The sequence below is a fragment of the Theropithecus gelada genome, chromosome X (genome assembly GCF_003255815.1).
Source record: "Theropithecus gelada isolate Dixy chromosome X, Tgel_1.0, whole genome shotgun sequence".
NCBI classification, from domain to species: domain Eukaryota; kingdom Metazoa; phylum Chordata; class Mammalia; order Primates; family Cercopithecidae; genus Theropithecus; species Theropithecus gelada.
In genome coordinates this window covers 30,275,547-30,300,955 of record NC_037689.1, presented here as the reverse complement: position 1 = coordinate 30,300,955, position 25,409 = coordinate 30,275,547, and the positions used below count along the sequence as shown (strand labels likewise).

The window sequence follows — 25,409 nt, the reverse complement described above, 5'->3', positions numbered from 1 at the left end:
GGTAGCAAGGAGGCCAAAGTGAAGAAATTAACATTGATAGTGAGTTGAAGCAAATTGAAAAAATAATACGTGAACATATTAAGACAGAGATTATTAACTGAGGTGCAGGTTGAAATGTGGCTGAAACAATGTAGTATTTGTCCCATGGCTTTAATTTATTTTAGTCACTTTTCTGGATTGAATAATGCACCTCTAACTCCATATGTTGATGTCCTAACCCCCAGTACCTCAGAAAGTGGCAAAGTGGCCTTATTTGGAAATAACGTCGTTGGAGATGTGATTAGTTAAGATGAGTCATTCTGTAGGAGGGTGGGCCCCTAATCCAATATGACTGGTGTCCTTACAGAAAGGGGAAATTTTAACACAGACATGCAGAGATGTGAGGACACGGATGTGAAGGTTGGAATGCTGTCACAAGCCAAGGAACTGTCAGAAGCTCAAAGAAAGTCACGGAGTCAATCTTCCCCTATGACCTTTCTGAGAGAGCATGGTCTTGCGATACTTTGGTCTCATACTTCCAGCCTCCAGAACCGAGAGACAATAAATTTCTGCTGTTTCAGCCCGCCCTGGGTTGTGGTACTTTGTCATGGCAGCCGTAGGAAACAAAGTCATATATTTCAATTTGAATTTGGAATTATACTAAGAATAGCACTTGACAGTATTGCATTTTCATGTTCTCCCAAGTGGGGTTTTGATATGTGAATCTAATTTAGTGTAACCGTGCATTAAACAACTGTATAGATTCTATGCTTTACATGGATATTATGCCTTTGCAAAGACTTGAAACAACCATACAATGTAGAAATTAATTAGGCTGCTCTTATTTATAAGCAACTGGAAACGATTTTCTTTATTGATGTACCAAAACTTACTGAGGGATTTTAGAATTCTGACTTCTCCATGGCAAATTGCATGTTTAATTGGGATTAATCAACCTCTAGGTGGGACCCCAGATCTCTCTGAGACCTTCTTCTACATTATCGAAAGTCACTCCTTGTGTGCAAAGTGGTCATATCACTGAACTTGGCATCTTGCCAGCTAGACTACAGCCTTGACCTTGGATGGTCACAGGTGGTTTTCATAGACATCTCTGTGATTATCTTGTAAAGGCATTATTCATCTCATTTGAGAAAAGAAGACATTAATTTTTCTGAGAGCTTACCACCCATGATGGATGAGTAGTAGCCTGGCATGTGAAATAAAGCCTTTTACTTTAAGTAAGGTGTGCTTACTATTAAAATATTCTTTTTGTTTGAATCAGTAGTAGTTCATACATTTTTAGCCTTCCTGAGCCCCAATTGACTCATCTACAAAGGGAGACTGTTGAACTTGAATTGCTATTAACTTGCAATTCTCAGGATGTAGAATTTTCCTCTGACTCTTGTGTTGCCACTGTTGCCAATGACTTTCACATGTTATTCAATGCGTAACAATGACTAACCTGATGATTCGGCACAGTCTTAAGCTTGGTAATTTTGGGGTTTAGAGCTATCATTGGACACTTAGATTCCTCTTCAGTATGGTAATTTTGAGGTTTATTGGACACTTAGATTTCTCCTCCAACCCCATTCTTTACTTTTCCTTTCTCCCTCAGCCATTAGTGGAAATTCTAAGTTCCTCACTATATGCTCATTTCCATGATGTGGTTTGTGTCATCATCTTGGTCCTGCCCTTGAGTATTATGGAATTCAGTAATATGTGTGTGATCTTCCTTCTTCACACTCAGGCAGCATGGTCCCTGCATTGTGTTTTTCTCTTCTGGTTTTGATGTTTTCCTTTGGCATGGTAAATGTGTTGGAGAGAGTTACTAGATGAATTAGTTAATTAGAGAATAAAATATTAGCAGGCAGAAAATCTGAAAGTTGATCACTTGCAACTCCTCACCCCTTTTCCCTTGAACGGCTTTGAGAGATTTCGCTAGGAATTCAGGATGGAAAAGTCAGCATGACGGGGTAACATGTTACAGGGACAGTGTAACCTCTTTCCCTTGGAAAGTTCCCTGTATTATGAGACAATGACATGTCATTAATGAGTTACATTTGTCTTGTTTGCACCAAGAAGATGGATTGGATGGCCCTCAAAGATCTTCTCTGAGTTGTAATGATATGGTATCATCTGAGTCAGAATGCTACAGTTTACAAACATTTTGAGTGGGTATTTGGAATCACGTGTTGGTCCTTTTTCTTATCCTGGTTGTGTTTAGAGAACAGGCTTGGTCACATTCAAATAGATCTTACACTTTGACAGAGACCGGAATGCCCGTTGATGAAAATACTTTGCACGGAAGGACTGCTGGTGAGGTAGAAGTTCTCAGAGAGCTCTGGAGTCCTATGTGGCTCATGTGATTAACTGTACAGTCAGAATTTCAAAAACCCTCAATAAATTTATAAGATAACACGGCCGGGTGCGGTGGCTCACGCTTGTAATCCCAGCACTTTGGGAGGCTGAGGTGGGCGCATCATAAGGTCAGGAGATCGAGACCATCCTGGCTAACACGGTGAAACCCCGTCTCTACTAAAAAAATACAAAAAAATTAACCGGGCGTGGTGGCGGGCTCGTGTAGTCCCAGCTACTCCGGAGGCTGAGGCAGGAGAATGGCGTGAACCCGAGAGGTGGAGCTTGCAGTGAGCTGAGATCGCGCCGCTGCACTCCAGCCTGGGCGACAGAGCGAGACTCCATCTCAGAAAAAGAAAAAAAAAATAATAAGGTAACACAAATAATGGCTTTCAATCATTCGTGCATAAGAGCAGCTATTGCACACTACCTTTCCCAAGGTGGACAAGATTGAATCCTGATGTAGCTAAGAAATGTCACAAGTCATGGTTTTAGCAACTGTCTATGCAACTTTAATTTCTGCTAAAATTTTTTTTGATGAATTTTTAGTTATATTTATTTATAAAACATCCTATATTAAGAACACAACACCTACAACAGTTAAGGAAATAAAAGACCTAAGAAGACTTCAAAGCACTTCTAGTTATTACATATCACCTAAGGTACACTATAGCCAGTTAAAAATTCTCATCATGTCATACTCCTTTCAGATAACCATGCTGAAGAATGTCCCTGGAGGTGAAGGTTGCAGTGAGCTGTGATCTCACCACTGCACTCCAGCCTGGGTGACAGAGTGAGACCCTGTCTCAAGAAAGAAAAGAAAAGAAAAGAACACAATGTAATTCAGAGTCATGTAAAGTTATTTAATATTGTTTTCTCTCTGTGTTGGTCTTTCTTAATTTTCTTCTTTGATGATTTTCATTATTCACAAGAACTTTGAAATGAGATTGACATTTGTTTTCTTAAAGACATTTCTTTTTTTATGGTTGAAGAATACTCCACTGTGTATATGTACTGCTTTTTCTTTTTCTTTTTCTTTTTTTAATTATACTTTAAGTTCTGGGATACATGTGCAGAACGTTCAGGTTTGTTATATAGGTATACATATGCCACGGCAGCTTGCTGCACCCATCAACCCATCAGCTATATTAGGTATTTCTCCTAATGCTATCCCTCCCCTCGCCCCCCACCCCCTGACAGACTCCGGTGTGTGATGTTCCCTTCCCTGTGTCCATGTATTCTCATTGTTCAACTCCCACTTATGACTGAGAACTTGCGGTGTTTGGTTTTCTGTTCCTGTGTTAGTTTGCTGAGAATGAATGTTTCCAGCTTCATCCATGTCCCTGCAGAGGACATGAGCTCATCCTTTTTTATGGCTACATGGTGTTCCATGGTGTATATGTGCCACATTTTCTTTATCCAGTCTATCACTGATGGGCATTTGGGTTGTTTCCAAGTCTTTGCTATTGTGAATAGTGCCACAATAAACATACGTGCGAATGTGTCTTTATAGTAGAATGATTTATAATCCTTTGGGTATATACCCAGTTATGGGATTGCTGGGTCAAATGGTATTTCTTGTTCTAGATCCTTGAGGAATTGCCACATTGTCTTCCACAATGGTTGAACTAATTTACACTCCCACCAACAGTATAAAAGCATTCCTATTTCTCCACATCCTCTCCAGCATCTGTTGTTTCCTGACTTTTTAATGATCACCATTCTAACTGAGATGGTATCTCATTGTGGTTTAGATTTGTGTTTCTCTAATGACCAGTGATGATGAACTTTTTTTCTTGTTTGTTGGCCGCATAAATGTCTTCTTTTGAGAAGTGTCTGTTCATATCCTTCATCCACTTTTTGATGGGGTTGTTTGGTTTTTTTCTAGTAAATTTGTTTAAGTTTCTTGTAGATTCTGGATATTAGCCCTTTGTCAGATGGATAGATTGCAAAATTTTTCTCCCAGTCTGTAGATTGCCTGTTCACTCTGATGATAGTTTCTTAGACATTTCTACTGTTCCTTTCAACTATCTGGCACTCAGCTTCCCACTAAAGTTTTTTGTTTTGTTTTTGTTTTTGTTTTGAGGCATAGTCTCACTCTGCCACCCAGGCTGCAATGCAGTGGTGTGATCTCAGCTCACTGCGACCTCCGCCCCCTGGATTCAAGCAATTCTCCTGCCTCAGTCTCCCGAGTAGCTGGGATTACAGGCATGTACTGGCACGCCCAGCTTATTTTTGTATTTTTAGTTGAGATGGGGTCTCACCATGTTGGCCAGGCTGGTCTCGAAATCCTGACCTTGTGGTCCGCCTGCCTCAGCCTCCCAAAGTGCTGGGATTACAGGCGTGAGCCACCATGCCTGGCCAGTTGTTTTTAAAAGTACAGGTGGAAAATAACTGCTGGTTACATTGAAACAACAATATGTTCTTCTTGGATGAATATACTTGAAGAACACAATTGTATTGGTTTCAGGAAAAGTATATCAACCTGAAATGAAGTTATAATGCACCCTAAGGGTTTCAGGACCTGCCTCCCCTCCCCACCCCGGCAGACACCTACATCTGAAGATACTCAAGTTATTGAAATAAAATGGTGTGATATTTGTATATAACCTGCAAATATCCTCCTATATATTTAAGATCATCTGTACATTACTTATAATACCTAATACTATGTAAATGCTATGTAAATAGCTGTTACACTGTATTGTTTAGGGAATGATGAGAAGAAGAAAAGTCTGGCATTTGCTGTTCTATACATTTTCTTTAGATAACTCTACATCCTATAAAAAGATAATTCGTATTTTTATTTATTAAATAACATGTAAATAAATATAACATATAAACAACATTTGATCCCAAATGCAAGTCTTTGTTCAGTTTTGGGTGTTATCATGCCAAATCTCTTGGACATTTACATCATAGGAAACAAAATAATGAGCCTACTTCCTAAGAGCTCCATCCGGAGAAGATGAAACATTTTGTTGGCTCAGTCTATGTATATCATTCTTTCTAGCTCCTCAGGACCTAATAACTAAAGCTTAAATTCCTTTATATGACCTCCTACTCCGTTCATTTATTTCTTCAATCAGTACCATTTGCGAAGACCATTTACTCTGTGGCAGGCACGCTGCTGTGTGCCAGAGAGCCAATAGCAAACATGTGCTAGGGATAGACAGTACCACCAAACGTTTTCCAGGCTGGGGGGCAGATGATCGTTAAATTAAAACAACACACATAATTTACACTTGTCCACTGTGTGATAGAGTTCCTGGGAGGAGAAGTGCAGGATGTTATAAGAGCAAGCAAGAGAGAGAGAGCTGCGGTAGTCAGGGCGTGGGGGTCAGGGAAGGCTTCCTGGTTGAAGTGGCATTTACTGTGAAGAAAGGACAGTATGGGAAGGCTGGGTGTCTGGAGGCAGGTGTATTTCTTTCTGTATGATCAAATATTTGTTTCCTGTAGAATTCTATTAAATGTGAAATATTTGTAGAATACAGAGAGACTTTTTTCTTGGTTAATGAAAAGACTGCTGAGGATATTCCATAACATTTGAAAGAAATCTTACTTACGAACAAACAAATATATAAAGAAAGCCCCCCTACTGAACCTTTTAAATAGACTTTTTATTTTTTACAGCAGTTTTAGGTTTATAGCAATTGAGCAGAAGGTACAGAGAATATCCACATACTCTCTACCTCCACCATGCACAGCCTCTCCCATTACCAACATCCCCCACCGGAGTGGGACATTTGTGAACAACGGATGAACCTACATTGACACATCATCATCATCAGGGTCCATAGTTTACATACGCTTCACTCTTGATATTGTATGGTCTATGGGTTTGGACAAATATATAATGACTTGTATCCATAGTTTCATCTATTGCTTTAAAATAACTTACACCAAGCGTGGACACAAAATTGTCCATTCAGGGTCAGAGCTAATTATTTGTAGTGTCAAAGCATTGATTGGTAAAGTTAAGGTCTATGGTGGGTTTCCTGACTGATTTCTATTTCAAATGTTCAGTTCCATTGTTAGACACTAGTTTGGTGTGTATTTTGGAAGCTTTAGACTGACTAGTTCTTTAGTTGTTCCATGCCGACACCTGGCTATGTTGAAGGAAATGAGTGAGATCTGTTCCTGTTTTCTCTTTTCATATGGTTGTATCCAGAGAACTAGCTTTCATTTATCTTTATTCTTCCCATGTGTGTTGTCTTTGCATGAATGATGTGTTTTCTTTACTTGGAGCTTTTGAAGAATTACCTTTCTTTAAGGAAAAATCAAAAGGCTAGAAATGAAAAGACTTTGAAAATGTCATTGAAATAATGGCAGGGTGCACTTGATTGAACTTATATAAACTCTTTGAAAGTCGAATTGACTAACATTCATGTTTGATCTAGTTAAACCAATAAAATACAGGATGTAGTCTTTATATAATTACAAAAGTCCCACTGTCTAATCCTACCTGGAGGTTACCATGATGGTTCTAGAGGCAAATGTGTTTCTAGCCTAAGGTACTTTGACTCTTTATCTTCGTTGGCTTTAAGCCAGTACAAGACTTTATTGCAAATATTGTATTTTATTTTTGTTGTCAAATGGTTTAACTGGTGAAGGCTATTGTAATCTGATGAAGGACTTCCCCTGGGGCAGGGTATTGAAATATACTGGATTATTGTATTTTTTCATTGCTCTTCTGCTCAAAGAGTACTATATGTAAGCAACATAGGTGGATCGTGATGGGGTAACACCTGGGCCGAACAAAGTGGCCAGCATTAATTGGGGTTTTTTTTTGGCATCCCTGATGCTAGTGGGCAGGGTTCTTAGACGTTATTAGTAGAGATAAATAGCTTAGCACATGATGACTGATACAGGTAAAAGCACAGAACAGCTGCAAAACCTTAGAATGGGGGCAATTATTTTAAGAAAAACAGGAAACCCAAAATCCAAAAAGGAACTAGGGATGCATTTTGAGGGCAAATATATATGTGAATGCATGCATGTGTGCATCTGTGTGTGTGCATGCATATAAAATTTCCTTGTGGAAAAACCTCACAAATAAATGCAAAAGATGAATGAGGGGCTTGAGAATTTTTGCAATAGACAAATGATCATTGAACCTAAGTGGTACTAATAGTTGCTAAAATTGATTTTAAAAATGGTGAGCAATCCACAATTAGATATGGTAAAAGAGACAGACTATCCGTGGTAAAGGAAAATAAATGCCCAGTCAGGAAATTAAAGTAAAAATACCAATACCATTGCCCACTCATCCTGTTGGCAAATGTTGAAAAATTGCTTCCACCCAAGGAAAAAAACAGAATGGAAAGGCATCCTTTTACTGCAAGTTTTATTTGTATTTTAGTATTGCTAAAATACTGTATCTTAGTATTTTCAATGCTAAATACTTTTGAGTCTCACTATAATAAGACTGAATCAGTTAGTCTAGGGTATTATCCATTGTGAGCTGGGAGCTATTAAGTCTAGGATTACTCCCAAACTGCTAAAGACAATACTAATGGCAAATGACAACAAAATCACATCAATGATAACAAAGGATTTTTTAAAAATCCTGAGCCAAACATTTTGATAAATACTTTACGAGGATTATTGTTTTAATCATCCCAAGCAGCCTATGACATGCTGTCCTCACTAATTTTAAAAAATCATTCTAATCATAATAATTGTTTATGCATGCTTGCCATTGCCCCAAATATTTCTTTGCAATGACAGAGTTTTTCATTTTGTGATTAGTAGAAACTTTTGCTTGAAATGAAAATGCCTTGATCAACGCAATGCATTGATATTAATTCCCAATTCAAAATAGGCTCTGTGGCTATTGGCTTTGTTCTCATTTTGATGGGTGTGTATAAGCCAATGGTATCAGGAACATTGAATTCCAGGAAAGAAGGAGAGCTGGTGTGGAGCAGGGCAGGAGGGTTTTCACTTGGGAAGGGGAGGTTGGACAACTGAAGACAATCTCTGCTGCATCCTTTGTGCTTTTGTTGTTGAAGTTTGGCCATTCAACATAACATAGTAGAAGGGAACAAAAGATAGCTAATCAAGGTGTGTATTAGTCTGTTCTCATGCTGCGAATAACGACATACCTGAGACTGGGTAATTTACAAAGAAAAGGAGATTTAATGGACTCACAGTTCCACATGGCTGAGGAGGCCTCACAATCATGGTGGAAGACAAAGGAGGAGCAAAGGCACATCTTAAATGGTGGCAGGCAAGAGAGGGTGTGCGGGGGCAACTGCCCTTTATAAAACCATCAGATCTTGTGAGACTTACTATCATGAGAATAACATGGGAAAAACCCGCCCCCATGATGCAATTACCTCTCATAGGGTCCCTCTCACATCACGCAGGAATTGTGGGAGCTACAGTTCAAGATGAGATTTGGGTGGGGACACAGCCAAACCATATCAAGGTGTGTCCTGCACAGGGCTTCTCAGGACTCTAATTCTTTATTTTTGTTTTAATTAACTCTCTGATATTTGTTAAATTAAAAAATTTATTTCCAGAGATAAAATCTTCTGTAATGAAAATCCTGCAGTCTACTGTCTGTCGATGTACCTGATCTCCCCTCCTATTCTCTGCTTCACCCCATCCATCTGAACTGCTGCTACCTCAACATACGGTATTTAGGACTGTTGGACCAATCTTCATCTCTCCTTTCAAGGTTATAAATCTGGAAATTCCTTCAAAATCGAGTGTGCATCTTGCTCCTTTCTTCACCTGTGGCTTTACCTGTTGTGTTGTTTACCACTGAGGTTAATCACTGGCTTTGTCACTCTGCATATTTTACTTGGTTTCCCTGACTACAGGTTTCTTAACAGTAAAATGAATAAATGAAGCTTATGTCATTTTGTGGGATGATTACATGGGGTGAGTATTAAAATATCAAGGCACATTTCTGCCACATAGATTTGGCCACTGTAATAATAATAATAGTCAAAGATGTATTGCCACATTAGTCATATTTTGTCAACCTGTTGACAACAGTTGCTGTGCCTACTTTTGGAACCCCAGTCACCCTTGCATGGCCTCAGAAATGTACCTTCTCTATGAGGACCAAGACCTGCCCTCCCTTGCTAACGTGATACAGACAGGTAAAGAGGAAACATGGAGTCCTGTCCCCAGGGAAAAATCTAGTTGAGCAACGAAGACACAGACAAAGTAAAGTATATCATTCAGCAGGAGAGGGTGTGATAAAACTCCAAAGAGGAATCCAGCAAGTGCAGAAATAGCTGAAGGTCCCCTGATCTCATCCAGAGATAAGGTCCTGCCCATCTGCCTATGAAAAGAAACATCTGGAAGGGAAGGACGTCTCACCCGTGCCCATGTTGAGGTTTCTAGACCAAGGAACAGGACCCTGCTGACCTGACTCAAGAAGACTCAAAGCCTTCAAACCAAGATGGTGCTAAAAAAGACCTTCGGGAACTGGCTTTGATCTAGTCTCCAAGGTCTGAGGCTGTCCAGTTCAACCCTGAATCTCTTTAGAAGGTGCCTCATTGCTTCCCATCACTGGGTGGGGAGGAGTTTGGAACACTCAGGTTGAGTCCAGGATGTGCTCAGACAGGTATGGTCCTTGGAAGTCCTGGCAGGAGCCAACTCTGCACAGGTGAAGCAGGGGAAGCTTTAACCATGAAACCCCGTATTTACTTCTTCTCAACCTTAACTCCCAATAATTCCTTCACATACCTAGGATTTTAGCTGATCGCGTATGAACCTACACACCGCGCAACATGCTGAGGCTGGCCGTCATGTAGGAAGTTCTTCAAAGCTGCCCTGTCCCAGCCCCCAGCTTCTGCATGCTCAATGCCCGGCCCCTGCTTTTTGCAGTTGTCACTCTGTTTATGACCATCCCCTAGTCAGCCTGGCCCTCTAAACTTTTAGCTTATAACCAAGCCAATGACTCCCTTTATAAAACATCAGTTTTATAAAAGGGTATGTTATGCCCTCTTACACGCTTTCTCCTAACACCTCATTTTCCAGTAACTCAACCACGCCCATCATTTGTCCAGCATTGGCCTCTGCCCAATCTAATTATTTATCTGATGTAATCCCTGCCAAAAATCATACCGAACTTCACCCTAGGCTGTTCATATGCGTCTCCAGCTTCAGACCTTGCTCTCTCCATGAGGGGCATAGATGTGAGGGGAGAGATGAGGGCCCAGGTGTGGACGTATGGAATTCAGTAGGTGGTATGTAGGTTCATAGGAGATTGGCTAAAATCCTAAGAATGTGTAGGAATTATTGGGAGTTAAGGCTGGCTAAAATCCTAAGCATGTGTAGGAATTATTGGGAGTTAAGGCTGAGAAGAAGTAAAAAGTAGGGCTGTATGCTAGAGAGGTTTCATAGTTAAAGCATTCATATGGGACTGAGATCTTTTAAGCCAATAATCTTCACATTGAAGAAGATTGCCAATCCTGTACAGCTGAGATTTATTTACTGGTTTGTGGGGGATTCTATAATTAAGCTATTATTGGGAAGGGACATATTCAGATATATTATTGGCAGTGGATGGGCAAAATGTGGTATATCCATATAGCTGAAACTGAGAGTCAAAAAAGATGAAGTACCAATATATGCTACAATGTACATGAAGCAAGATTGCTGTAGCATTTAGCATCAAGAAGCCAGACACATACTGTATGATTCCACTTATATAAAATGTCCAGAATAGTCAAATAGATAAAGACAGAAGTAGATTTAGTGTTTGCCAGGGTTTGGCAAGTAGTGGGGAAGACAGAATGGGAGTGACTACAAATAGGTCCAGGTTTCTTTTTGGGCTGATGAAAATGTTCTACAATTAAATAGTGATGATGGTTGTATAGCTTTCTGAATATATTCAAATTGTACAGTGTAAATGAGTGAATTTTGTGAATTGTATCTCAATAAACTTGCTATAAAAGTATTTTCTAAAAGATATCTTTTGGTTCAATTTTCTTTTCTCATAACTGCAAACATGTATCATCTTGCTCTATCCATACTAGTATCCTTCATATTAAAAGTTTAGACGTTCAAACATAGGAAATGGGTGATTTTGTCTCATCTCCACCTTGAACTTCAGAGAATTAGAGGTCATGACGTCTTAGCTATTGGGTGATGGTTTCTGCTAGCTTTGCCACCTATTCCAGCCTAGCATAACCTGACTTAAAAGATCCCAACCAGAGAAAAAAACATGACCAAAAAAAACATGATCAGGATAATAAATCATAGTCCATTTTTTTTTTTGAGATGGAGTTTTCCTCTTGTTGCCCAGGCTGGAGTGCAATGGTGCAATTTCAGCTCACTGCAACCTCCTCCTCCTAGGTTCAAATGATTCGCCTGCCTTAGCCTCCCCAGTAGCTGGGATTACAGGCATGCGCCACCACACCCGGCTAATTTTATATTTTTTAGTAGAGACAGGGTTTCACCATGTTGGTCAGGCTGGTCTCAAACTCCTGACCTGAGGTGATCCATCCGTCTTGGCCTCCCAAAGTGCTGGGATTACAGGCATGAGCCACCACACTGCTCCAAATATTTGTTATATATTTAGTGTATCTATTGTTTCATTTAGCTATCCCAGTGGCCTGATGCATGAGATATTGCTGTTAGGCTTGCTTTACTGATGGATAAACTGAGGCATGGGGATGTTAAGTCTCTTGTCTGTGATCATATGTTTGGTGAAAGAGTAAGAGAAGGCTTTTCACATGGGATCTGATGTAGTTTGGATTTGTGTGCCTGCCCAAATCTTATGTCGAATTGGAAGGATGGGCCTGGTGAGAGGTAATTGGACTATAGGGGTGGATTTCCTCCTTGCCGTTCTCATGATGGTGAGTGAGTTCTCACAAGATCTGATGGCTTAAAAGTGTGTGGCACTTCCCTTTTTGCTCTCTCTCTCTCCTGCTCTGCCATGGTAAGATGTGCTTGCTTCCCCTTTGCCTTCCGCCATGAGTGTACGTTTCCTGAGCCTTCCAGCCATACTTCCTGTTAAGCCTGCAGAACTGTGAGTCAATGAAACCTTTTTTCTTCATAAATTACTCAGTTTCAGGTACTTCTTTATAGAAGTGTAAGAACAGACCAATACAAGATCTTTCTCCCAATCCCAAACTCTTATTCCTGTAAATTGGTTGAGGTCAAAAGCAGCCACAATGCTTAAGTTGTAAATTTCTCAAAACCGCTGACTATTGGTGGAACGTCTAGTGTTCATTTACCTGCTTCACTGCTCAACACACCATCAAAGTTGCCTCAGACCCTTTTTCATTTCAGGCAGCTTGGAATCTTTAGTATTTTATATGTCTTTGTTTACATCATGAAATCAACAACAAAATGAAACTTACAAACACATTTTCTGTCATTGGAAGGGAAGGACATCAGGTTTTGCATTTGTTAAAATGCAAATATTCAAAAATTATATGCATAAATTATAATTTTAAATTAGAAATCTGTGTATGTGTAGCTTTCTATTAGAAGAGTATATAATGAATATTTTTCCTTTTTCTTTTTGCAGAACAATGGTTCCCTGGTTTGGTGCCAGAATCACAAGCAATGTTCTAAGGTACGTTTACTACACCTGTATGAATGATGCAAAAACTTTGAATTTTGGAATAATTATAGTTTCACAGTAAGTTGCAAAGACAGCACAGAGTAATCATGTATGCCCCGTTTCCACCAATGGTTACACTTTAAGTAATTGAAAACAATATCAAAAGCACAAAATCGATATGCATGCAACATATGTATATGATTTTGTGACATTTATCATGTGTAAGATTCGATTTGCATAGCTAGCACTGCCATCAAGATACAGGTATCGATGGTTCTGTATACTACTGTATTTTATTTGTTGTTTGTAATTTTCTGTTAAAAAACACTAAGAAGAAAATGCCCTCTGGTTACACCAGAGAAGATTTAATGTGTTCTATTTATACTTATGTTATTTTGCATGTATTTTGGTTTCTTTGTAGGAATTGCTGGTTAAATAATTTGATTTTTTCATTAAACAGTCTCTTTTCCATTTTTGAGTATTCTTTGCCTCACACTAAAGTACTATAAACTTTATTATGCTACTCATTTTATGTTTGATATAATACAGTTCTTACCTCAATCCCAATACACCAAAACCTTTGTTTTCTAAATATATATATATGATGGTACTCTAGCTCCAGTCTGAAGTAGGTTTTGTAATCAGGTTATGTAAATGAGTGAAGTTTACAAAGTTTGCTAAAAACATTGGAGCAAAACTTTGAGATCATAATAGTGTTTCATACAGTGTATTTCATGGATATTACTTTTAGTCCTAAAATAGAAATACACCTTTATTTTATAAACAACAAGTAATCTAAGGAATATATAATAATCTTGAAATAGCATATTTATGAAAAGGATTAATTTGTGAAAGGTCTTTCAAATACATACAATAAATGATTATAAAATAATATTCCTAAACCAAAAACTTTGTTCTAAGGATGCATTTCCACAATCATGCTCACTGAATACACGAGTGTTATTTTAAAATAGAACAGAGGCCTGGCGCGGTGGCTCAAGCCTGTAATCCCAGCACTTTGGGAGGCCGAGACGGGCGGATCACGAGGTCAGGAGATCGAGACCATCCTGGCTAACACGGTGAAACCCCGTCTCTACTGAAAAATACAAAAAAAAAAAAAAAAGAAAAACTAACGGGGCGAGGTGGCGGGCGCCTGTAGTCCCAGCTACTAGGGAGGCTGAGGCAGGAGAATGGCGTGAACCTGGGAGGCGGAGCTTGCAGTGAGCCGAGATCTGGTCACTGCACTCCAGCCTGGGCGACAGAGCGAGACTCCGTCTCAAAAAAATAAATAAAATAAAATAAAATAAAATAGAACAGAGTTCCTACGTGAATGTTAAATAATTTGATGAAGATAAGCTTTGCTTATCTCTGACTGTCTAGATACTGGGCAGGAATGAAATGCCTGGTTACAGTCCACTTACTCTTTTTATGTAATGTCCTAAGCATTTGTTCTGTCCAGACATTTTCTGGTATTGATTATATTAATTGGTCTTCAACTGGAATTTTAGATAACTTTTTCATGCCATCATTCCAGATAAAGCACATAATGCTATGAGGTCGATTAAATTTCCTAAGTATTCTTTTTGTTCAATGTCATATTAATTGTGTATTATAGGAATGATAATTTGTTACATTGGTAATACTACTTATTTAAGCACACATTTTTTCCATATCCCATCAAGAAATTATCTTTTACAGACTTACAAGGGATTTGATTAGAACAGGTTTATTTGAATTACTTTAAAATTATTGCAATGAAAGAAATTTGTACACTAGGGATCGTAGATAGTTAAACCATATTTTGCAAATGATTAATCAAGGCTGCCATGAGAGACTTTGAATTTCACAAGGAAAGAAAGCAATCCTTTTTGTCAGAAAGCAAGAATCAATCAATAAGTCACAATTAAGCCCAACTGAAACTCTGGAATATATTACAAAGCTGACAAGTTTAAGGATTGTCTTTAACTTGGGATCCTTTATGTTTGATATAATACAGTTCTTTGGGACTCTTTGGGATTGAATCTTGCTTATTAATCAAAGTTTGTCTCCTTTGGATGTTATCATGTCTGGATACCTGTGCAGATAATTACAATTTGCATTTCTTTTGGGATTCATGAAGTACTAGGTGGGCTTTTTCTCTTAACGTGTAGGTTAACAAGGTTACTGGTAATCTGTAGTCACATAGTCATCAGTTTTACAGATGGGAAAATTCAGTCACGTACATATTGATGATGGTTCTGTGATCACTCAGCAAACCAGTAGAGACATACAGATCCCTGTCTTCTACATTGTGTTTCTTACAGGCCAACAACTCTAGAAACCAGTTTGTACAAATATAGGGAGAGAAAGGTCAGAAAACTCAGAAAAGTCAGAAGTAGTGTTAATGATATAATTTTCTGATGATATATTTTAAAAGATTAGGTTTGCATAATGTTTTCTAGAAACGACACACTTTTTAATCACTTCTGGTGATCATCTGCAAAGCCTGTCAGCTCCTCCTTCAGACCCCTGTGGAATAGATCTCATCTAACCACTCTTCCCACCTCCAACCTGCCATTCTGTCTGGGATGAATCCAAGAGCATCCCGATGGGTTTCCTAGCTTCCACTCTGACCCCAAACAGTCACATTTCCTCGTGGCTCCTGGGAAAACCCTTCAAAAATATAAGTGCCATCGCACTGCTGTCTACCTTAAACCCAATGATGCATTTCCATCTCACTCAGACTAAAATCCAAAGCCCTACCCTGATTCTCATTGGCTGTCTCTTGTCTGCCTGTGCTCTGTCCCCAACTTTGTTGTTGTTGTTGTTTGTTTTTCGAGATGGAGTCTTGTTCTGTCACCCAGGCTGGAGTGCAGTGCTGCAATCTTGGGTCACTGCAACCTCTGCCTCCCGGATTCAAGCAATTCTCCTGCCTCAGCCTCCCGAGTAGCTGGGATTACAGGTGCCTGCCACCATGCCTGGCTAATTTTTGTATTTTTTAGTAGAGATGGGGTTTCTCCATGTTGGCCAGGCTGGAAGAAAACATTTTAACTGTAGAGATTCATCTCTGTGCTTCATCTGACTTCAAGAGTATGCGGGGTTCGACATAATGGAATCATCACTATGAGCTGAAGGGTCTTTAGCCCCTGCACCACTCAACCCTAGAGAATATAGAAGAGTGCCTATTGTCCAGCACAGATCTAGGCCAGTGGTTCTCAACCGAGGGCAATTTGCTCCCCCAGGAACAATTGCCAATGGCTGGAAATATTTTTGATTGTCACAGTTGGGAGTGAGGAGTTACTGGCATCTAGTGGGTCAAGGCCAGGGATGCTAATAAAGAACCTATACTGCACAGAAAAGCCCTCCCACAGCAAAGATTATCTGTCTCCAAATATCAGTAATGCTGAGATTGACAAACCCTGGCCTACACATTTGTGGAGTTATAAAAAAAATTAAGAGCATAGTCCTCAGCAGTTTTACTTTATTATATGAGAGAAAACAAATGTATAGTTTACTGAGCACAAGGAATGTGCCAAGCACCTTTTTAGGGGCTCATTATGTTTAGGAATTCTGATTGTCATCATGTACTCTCTAACACTGGTGAGAAAGATGTCTCTTTGCCTACTAATCCAGTTTCTCCTCTTCTCTGCTAATCGAAAGCTCATTCGTCACCTGAGTACGTTGTCACCTTGGGTTAAACATCTATATTGCCCCAAGCTCCATTGCTTCTAAATATGGCCAGTAGCTAATTTCTTGCCCAAGTGGAATCATTGTGAAGAAATTTCAAAATGCCTCTTTTAAAGGGAACTGATTTAGCTAGAAAATGCACTCATTTGTTCTCTTCCCATTGTCCTTCCCTGCTTCTTAGAGGGCATACCAATGGCAGGGGCCCCAGCAGCTTTCTTGGGCCATGAGGTACTTTTGAGGATGGAGTCCAGGCTGAGAATAACTGACAAGAAAGACAGAAGGAATCTGGCTCTTTGATACTGTGGGCCCCATACCAGCGTTGCACATGAAGAGGAAATACCTTTCTATCTCTCTTAAGTTACTGTTAGTTTACATTTCTTTTGTTCTATGAAGATGGAATTGTGTGTGGGTGAAATTAATCTCGACTTCATCTTGGAATGACCACCTTCATGTCACAGATGCTCAGAAAAGGTGGGTGACTTTCTTACAAAGTCACTTGACTAATAAGTACCAGTAAATCCCCTACACGGGATTCGAACTGAGTTCCGGTGGAATTAAAAGCCAGTGATTTTCTCATTGTACACCTCACACGTATGAAGTATTATAGAATAACTTTTTTAAAGTTATGAAAGAGCTCTTGCTCAGTTTAGTGGTTGATTCTCTTGATGCGCTAGTTTGTTTGTTTTTTTTCCTCACCCTTGTAACTACTGTGAATAGTGAAACTTCGGGGCAAAACTGTGACCCAATTCTAGCAAATGAGCCATATTTTCTCTTTCTTGCTTTTATGTTCCTGTTGTCTGGTGGGAAGTCAGAAAGATACAGCCTAAAGATGGCCCACTCTTCTGATTCAGCTTCATTTAGGGATACACAGTAGATTCCCACAGAAATAGATTCCTTAGAAATTCCTCCATTAAGGTGATTTCTCTTTTCTTTTCTTTTCTTTTTATGTTGAGAGAACATTTAACCCATAAGAATGCAGTATGCCCTTGGCCACTCCAGAATAAACTGTTCGCAAAATTGACATCTAAGCACAGTTTCAGTCTCAGAACAGGGCAAACCATTTATTTATTTATTTAGAGATGGAGTCTTGCTCTGTGTGCCAGGCTGGAGTGCAGTGGCACGATCTCGGCTCACTGCAACCTCCGCCTCCTGGCTTCAAGCAATTCTTGTGCCTCAGCCTCCCCAGTAGCTGGGATTACACCTGCTAACATGCCCAGCTTATTTTTGTATTTTTAGTAGAGATGGGGTTTTGACATGTTGACCAGGCTGGTCTCAAATTCCTGGCCTCAAGTAATCTGTCCCCCTCAGCTTCCCAAAATACTGGGATTACAGGCGTGAGTCACCATGCCCGGCCAAGCCTTTTAAAATATATCAAATCTATCCTAAAATGATGCCTTTACTTTAACTTATTTTTAGTACTTCAATTTTAGTAGTAAGTAAATAATAAGATCACCTATTTTTAATCAAGAAAGTAAATATACACCTTTGGTGTAAAAAATAATGTGTTTTAAAAATTCTATCTAAATATCTTTTGCAAACAATTTTTTTCTTAATTTCTTTTTTTTTCAGTCCAAGCCACCCTAAATACTTTTTGGAATGAAATATTACTATAGTAATGTAAAACATACTGATAAAATGTGATATATTTCCATTCTAATAATATTTTTAAGTTGGTCCAATCTTAACAATGTACATTACTTTATTTTATTTTATTTTACTTTATTTTATTTTAGACGGAATTTTGCTTTTGTTGCCCAGGCTGTAGTGCAGTGGCACGATCTTGGCTCACTGCAACTCTGCCTTACAGGCTCAGGTGATTCTCCAGCCTCAACGTCCTGAGTAGCTGGGATTACAGGTGCCCACGACCATGCCTGGCTAATTTTTGTATTTTTAGTAGAGACGGGGTTTCTCCATTTTGGCCAGGCTGGCATCAAACTCCTAGCCTCAAATGATTCACCTACCTCAGCCTCCCAAAGTGCTGGGATTACAGGCGTGAGCCACTGCAGCCGGCCTATTCCTTTAAGAACCTATTTTCATTAACCTTTCTCTTAAATAGCAAATTACTCCATGCCAAATATAATGTAAATCAGGTCCTATTTTTTCCCATATATTATAATGTTGTGGCTGTTCAGCCCTTGTAATTATGTTTCTAGTTTAACATTTTCTTTAAATACATTTCATTTGCTCATTCCAATAGAGTCTGATTAATCCCATTTCAGTACATACTCATTGAGCATCTACTATGCCCTAGGCCCTAGTGATAAAGTGATACAAAGGGTGAACTTGGTCTTTGCATTAATTTGTTACTTTTTTGCTCACTGAGAAAATTCCCAGCTATTGTTACTTCATCCATTCTTAAAAATTCATGCAGTATTCCAGCCTGGGGTGGTGGCCGATGCCTGTAATCCCAGCACTTTGGGAGGCTGTAATCCCAGCACTTTGGAAGATCACGAGGGCAGGAGATGGAGACCATCCTGGCCAACATGATAAAACCCCATCTCTACTAAAAATACAAAAATTATCTCGGTGTGGTGGTGCACGCCTGTAGTCCCAGCTACTTGGGAGGCTGAGGTGGGAGAATCGCTTGAACCCTGGAGGTAGAGTTTGCAGTGAGCCAAGATCACGCCACTGCACTCCAGCCTGGCAACAGAGTGAGACACGGTCTTAAAAAAAAAAATCATGCAATATTCCTTATGAGTCCCCATTACTGTACCAATGGGGACATAACCATCTTCTCCCCTTTACTTTGCCCATTAGAGCATTTGTGCACCTTTAGAATCCATTTCTGCTTTTTCTCTTTGCTAATCTCACAGTTCTAACTCTTCCATCATTCTGAAGTTCCTCTGTACTCACCCATTAAAGGTTAATGTGTGAATTACCCAGTCTCTATTAGGCTCTGCTCATGGTCCTAAGGCTCAGTTCTCATGTTCATAACTTATTTGGTCCTCTGGGATGGAAATACTTGATGAAGAAAGAGAAAACTATTTGAATGAGCCACAGACACATGGATCCTAGGACTGACTGTGTTAAGATTTAGATGGCTCCTCTCAGTAGGGGAACATGGGTGATACAGACCATTGAGATCATTGTTTGCATGAAGGATGGAGAGAAGAATTCTAAAGCTAGAGAGAATATTTAGGAATATCCAGTGCAGTTCTTTCATTGTGCACTTCAGGAACCTGAGGCCTGAAGCAATGATATATCCAACCAAAGACAGCCTCCAGCTCAGAGGAAATGCTTGTTCTTACATTCTGTTTTCATTGTATGTAATTTCCCTAAAAGCCCACTTAGGAATGATTTGGAGCATTTGACAGGAAATTCAAATTCATGGGCAAGATGCCCTGGTATGTAGTCATAGCACAGAGTCAAAATATTGTAATGAGCCATGTTAATATCTTTGTTTCCCAGTGGCTTTTTCGGGTAGAGGAGGACAAATATCCTTCTCTCTACCCATCCTATGTTCATGACTTAGGTCCTTTTAACACAAGATAGAGTAAGAACAGGAAAACTTGCAAATTTATTTAGTAAGATTTACATGCTATGGAAGCCTTCCTAAAGAAATGAAGACTCCAGTAAATGGTTAATTCTGTGTCTTTTTATGGTACCTTTGACAAAGAGTGAATACCGATAGAGAAATATGATAGGACAAAAACGGTGTGAACTAGTGGAGATAAACTGGGGAATTTAGCAAGGCCTGTTTGTTCAGGTTCCTCTCTGTGACCCGTCATCTTCAGAGATGAGCATGTTCCTTTCTTCCAGGGATTGGGAGGCCCTCACATGAGTGTCTTCTGACCTGCTTCTTGGGAATGTTGGAAAAGCTTTCCTAAGCAGGATGCCCTGCATCAGGGAGAAGCGTATGTGTGGGTGAGGAGGGGAGGTCCGAGAGACTTTCCTGCTTTTGTTTGTTTAATATGCGAAGGTGCCATATTTTGAGTAGCGTGTCCTGAATCCCATCATCCTTTTCAATGTAACTTTTCATTAAAAGCAGTGTTCTAGGATAGTGGTTAGCAAATGACTTCTATAAAAACACCACATAGTAGCCACCTTTGTCTTGGCAGCCCATAAGGTCCCTGTTGCAACTACCCAACTCTACTTCTGCAGCGCAAAAGCAATAGTAGAAAATACATAGACCAAGAAGAGTGTCTGTGTTCCAATAAAACATTATTTGTAGATACTAAAATTTAAATTTCCTGTAATTTTCACGTTATAATATTTTACTTATTTTTTTTTTCCAACCATTGAAAATGAAAGAACCATTCTTAGCTCACTGGTTCTACAAAAACAGGTGGCAACCTGAATTTGGCCTGCTGCTGTAGTTTGTCAACCCCTCTTCTATGACATTACATTCACACAGACAAAACTAAACCCAAACGAAACAATAAAAATGCATTCTTCTGACAATACAAAGACATATCTTAAAATATTTAAAGTCAAACAAAAATGGACAGTTTCTGACATTGCTTATAGAACATTGTCAAACTGCAGGGATTTGAAATAATGAATAGTAAGCAATAGTGAAAAAAAAAACTTCAAATAAATCACAGCTAATTTTTGAAAATCCAGTGTTAAAATGTGATGATCAGAGTCAAGAAAAATTGTGAAAGACTTGAAAATTGGCAAAAGTAAAGATTATTTTTCTCTCTATTGCACTTCTCCAAGTTCTGTCCAGTGTTCACTGCTTTGAACTATTTTCCCACTCTGCAAATGGTAGAAAATTGATAATGAAAATAACTAACTCTTGTCCGTGAAAATGCAAAATAAATTTTGTCTAGTGGAATACACTTGATGCTTCCTCCAGGAATACAACATTTTGCATATATTTGTAAATCCATTTCAGCACCAGCATTCCTTATTGACCCTATTCATCCATCCATCCATCCATCCATCCATCCATCCATCCATCCATCCATCCATCCTAATCTGTCTATCATTTATCTGTCTGTTGTCTGTTTATCTAAGGGATTTTTCCTTTGAATCAAATGTAACATATGACTATTTCTTGAGTTAAATAAAATCTTTGGTACATTTTCATCTGATATTTGCATGAGTCTTGTCTTCACTTTATAAAATATTTCTCCACTTTGGGAGGCTGAAGCAGGCAGATCATGAGGTCAGGAGTTTAAGACCAGCCTGGCCAACATGGTGAAACCCCATCTCTACTAAAAATACAAAAATTAGCTGGGTGTGGTGGTGCACGCCTGTAATCCCAGCTACTCAGGAGGCTGAGGCTGGAGAATCACTTGAACCCAGGAGGTGGAGGTTGCAGTGAGCTGAGATCGCTCCACTGCACTCCAGCCTGGGCAACAAATTGAGACTCTGTCTCAAAAAAAAAAAAAAAAAAGATTTCTCCTTTAACCTTCAGCTCAGAGTTATGTTTTAAAACCTTGCATCTAACAAACAATGGCATGCCACTTAGTAACAACCATCTGTCTGTGGGGAGCCTGCATGCTTCTCTCTCTGCCTTTGGGTGCCGGAACTCACTGGCTTGACTTTTGTTCCCCATTTGGTTTGGAGTGTATGTATTGAAAAGCGGTAATTTAGGGCCCAATCAAAACTCCAGCTTTGATCTCAGTGGGAGTTCAGTTCTTATAAGGGCTACAACTCCAAACTGTTAGTAATTTTCCAGCTTTATTCAGAACCATGTTTAGAGGTGAGGAAGATTGGTTTTGCTTGTATAAAAATCTGGACGGCTTCATTTGCCATCTGTGAAATTTATCGAGTGAGGGCCAAACCTCTGAAACACATCTGAATATGACTGTGGAAGTTTTTGTTTTGTATGAGATGCTTTCTGTGATTTATGTGGTAATGACCGTAAATCCATAGAGCCCAAGGAAGACATTTCTTAGGAGCAAAATGAAAACTCGGACATACATGAAAATGCACTCTGCCCAAGTACCCAAGAACCAAAGGTGAACGTTTTTTATCTGATTGTAATTCTAATATGAAGTGGGTCAAAATTTTAAATGTTTAGATACTTTTGACCTGTTGCAATACTTACTGATGCTTATACAATATCTCCTGACTTCATATATGATACATTTCAAGAATAATGTTGCTGTTCACCAAGCATCCGTTGTTCAACTTATTCATCTCCTTTGGAGCAAACAATGACTTCACAGCCAAATCACATTTGACAATGACTTCAGGAGAAGTGCAGGCTTGTGTCATTCAAAGGGAGAGATTTATGCAGAAAACGTCTCAAGTCGGGTATAATTAGTTCCCCTTCATTTTGGATATTAATATTATTATTTCCACAAGTACGTATCTTTACTTACATGAGATCATGTCTTTATTTTTCAGGAGAAAATAAATATGATGTGATAATAAACATTAGAAGAGATAAGAGAAATATTCTATTATTTCCTTAAACCAACATTTTGGATTTAACATTTGTGTAGAATGCATGAGGAAAAAAATTGTTAGTGTGTGTGAGGTTTCAACTAGTGTTCTTTTGAAAAAGCCATCTTATGTACAATATTATATTAGCATGATTAATATAAACCATTGGATGTAAATTTCTCCAACTGTCCTATAGCATGATGCCAAAAGATAATTATTAGTAGCCTTGGCCTTTTGTGCTTAGTAAGACATGAAGTCTCTCTTTCTCTTTCTCTCTCTCTCTTTCTCTTTTTTTTTTAAAGCTTTATTGCTCACACAAAGTCTGTTTGGTAGTCTCTTCACATGGATGCACGTGACAACAGGGTCTTGCTCTGTTGCCCAGGCTGAAGTGCAGTGGCACCGTCATGGCTCACTGGATCCTTGACTTCCCGGGCTCAAGTAGTCCTCTTGCCTTAGCCTCCTGAATAGCTGGGACTACAGGCATGTGCCACCATGCCTGGCTAATTTATTATTATTATTATTATTTGTAGAGACAAGATTTCACTATGTTGTCCAAGCTGGTTTAAACTCCTGGGCTCAAGCCACTTGCACACCTCAGCCTTCCCAAAGTGGTGGGATTACAGGCGTGAGCCACACAGCCCGGCCTGAAGTCTCTCTTAAGGCAGTTGATGCAATTGAAAATTAAGTTAGGGCTGGACGTGTGGCATGATTTATAAGTAATTCATCCAATGTTGCTCTATAAGGACATTAAAGTGGATATCATCTCTGATGCAAAGGCAGAAATGGAAAGAAAAAAGAAGAGGAAAAAGTGAGAACGTGGGAAAAAGATAAAAAAAGAACTCACAAATAGCTACATAAACAACTAGTTTCAAAACACCATTTCTTAACTGCCCAGGAAATAGTCCTGAGATTTTTGAGAAACCACTGAAGGCTTCCAGCAGGGTCCCTTCTAGTGATAATGCAGGTGGATGGATGAGTTAATGATTTAAACAATTAGAGATTTGCTGCAAACTTCCATCTGTCACTGCCCCCTGGAATGCAGACTCACAGTTCTAATTGGAGCCTCCAGCATTGAAGGCGGCATGAGTTGGTGTCACTGATTTGCTTCCCCTGACCACTGTCATTCTCATGGTAAGCGTTTTCTGCCCTCACGCTGAGAACTTTTATCAAACATATTAGTGTGCATTTGGGTGATCATTAGCCTGCGGTAGCTGAAACATTCCAGGTTATTTAACTTAGAAACTGGTCTGTCTGCTGAAAGAACATGCAAAGCTTCCTGCTAAGCTGGTACACAATCAATATATAAGGGAAAGAACGGGTTCCTATTTAGATTTAAATCCAATATGTGACAAGTTAATAGCTCAGTGTGTTTCTGCTTTTCCATGTCAATTTTACGGGTGTGAAAGACTCTTCCACCTGCTGTAAACTTCAAAGGAAAGACAGGCGGAAGGGGAAATGCACCTCTGTGTAAGTCTTTTCCTAATCTCTTACGATTAATTTCTTCTTCCATCTGATGAAAGAAAATGCAAACGAAATCTCTTATTTGGTTCACAGTTGAAGACGAGTTCCATAAAGCTGCCTTTAGAAAGGGAATCTGTTTTGAACATATGAAAACCATCTGAGTCAAGATGCATTACATGGTGATTACAGTCTGACAGATGTTTTGAACTTGTAATGTGTTCATCAGAAAGCACGCAGAGCAGGGATGAGCGCCGCTTGTTTGAAGATGTTGAGGTTTATTCTGGCAACTGGAAAAACGCACCAATGCTGATTGAAGTTTGGGGACCCTTATGTATGAGAAAGGATACAGAATTGGATTTCAATCTCTCGTAGATAGAATTTGTGGGCATTGAGCATGAGATTGTATCATGTTGCTTTATCTCTGCCATGGCAGTCACTGTCAAAATAATTCTCTACTGGGGTAGAAAACTCTCACTTGAATTTAAGGGGTTCACATTTGCTTTTCTATGTCCATAATTTTGACTCCACCTTATAGGTAATCGTTGGAATGAGATTCAAGTCTAGTTGTCTCCCGAATCACACACAGGAGTTCTTCTTAGAAAACCTAATTTGTTTTTGTGCGTAGTCTACTTTGGAAACTTTTCATTTCTTTTTTTTGTTTTGTTTTGTTTTTTTTTTTTTTTTTTTTTTTTGAGACGGAGTCTCACTCTGTCGCCCAGGCCGGAGTGCGGTGGCGCCATCTCGGCTCACTACAAGCTCTGCCTCCCGGGTTCCCGCCATTCTCCTGCCTCAGCCTCCCGAGTAGCTGGGACTACAGGCGCCTGCCACCTCGCCCGGCTAAGTTTTTGTATTTTTAGTAGAGACGGGGTTTCACTGTGTTAGCCAGGATGGTCTCGATCTCCTGACCTCGTGATCCGCCCATCTCGGCCTCCCAAAGTGCTGGGATTACAGGCTTGAGCCACCGCGCCCGGCCTGGAAACTTTTCATTTCTCTGTGTTTCTGAAAGAGTAGTCATTGTAGGAAAATAAATGGAGGTTTTTTTTTTTTTTTTTTTTTTTTTTTTTTTTTTTTTTTT

The 25,409-nt window shown here is 39.4% G+C and overlaps 1 protein-coding gene across 2 annotated transcripts in view; it reads left to right on the top strand.

The window, feature by feature from the left end:
• Window positions 1-25,409, top strand: part of ANOS1 (anosmin 1) — a 215,639-nt gene that overhangs the window by 19,347 nt on the left and 170,883 nt on the right. For both annotated transcript variants that reach the window (XM_025372222.1, XM_025372223.1), the window contains exon 2: window positions 12,833-12,880. In XM_025372222.1, the coding sequence (XP_025228007.1) occupies window positions 12,833-12,880 (48 nt within the window). The remainder of the gene's footprint in view (window positions 1-12,832; window positions 12,881-25,409) is intronic.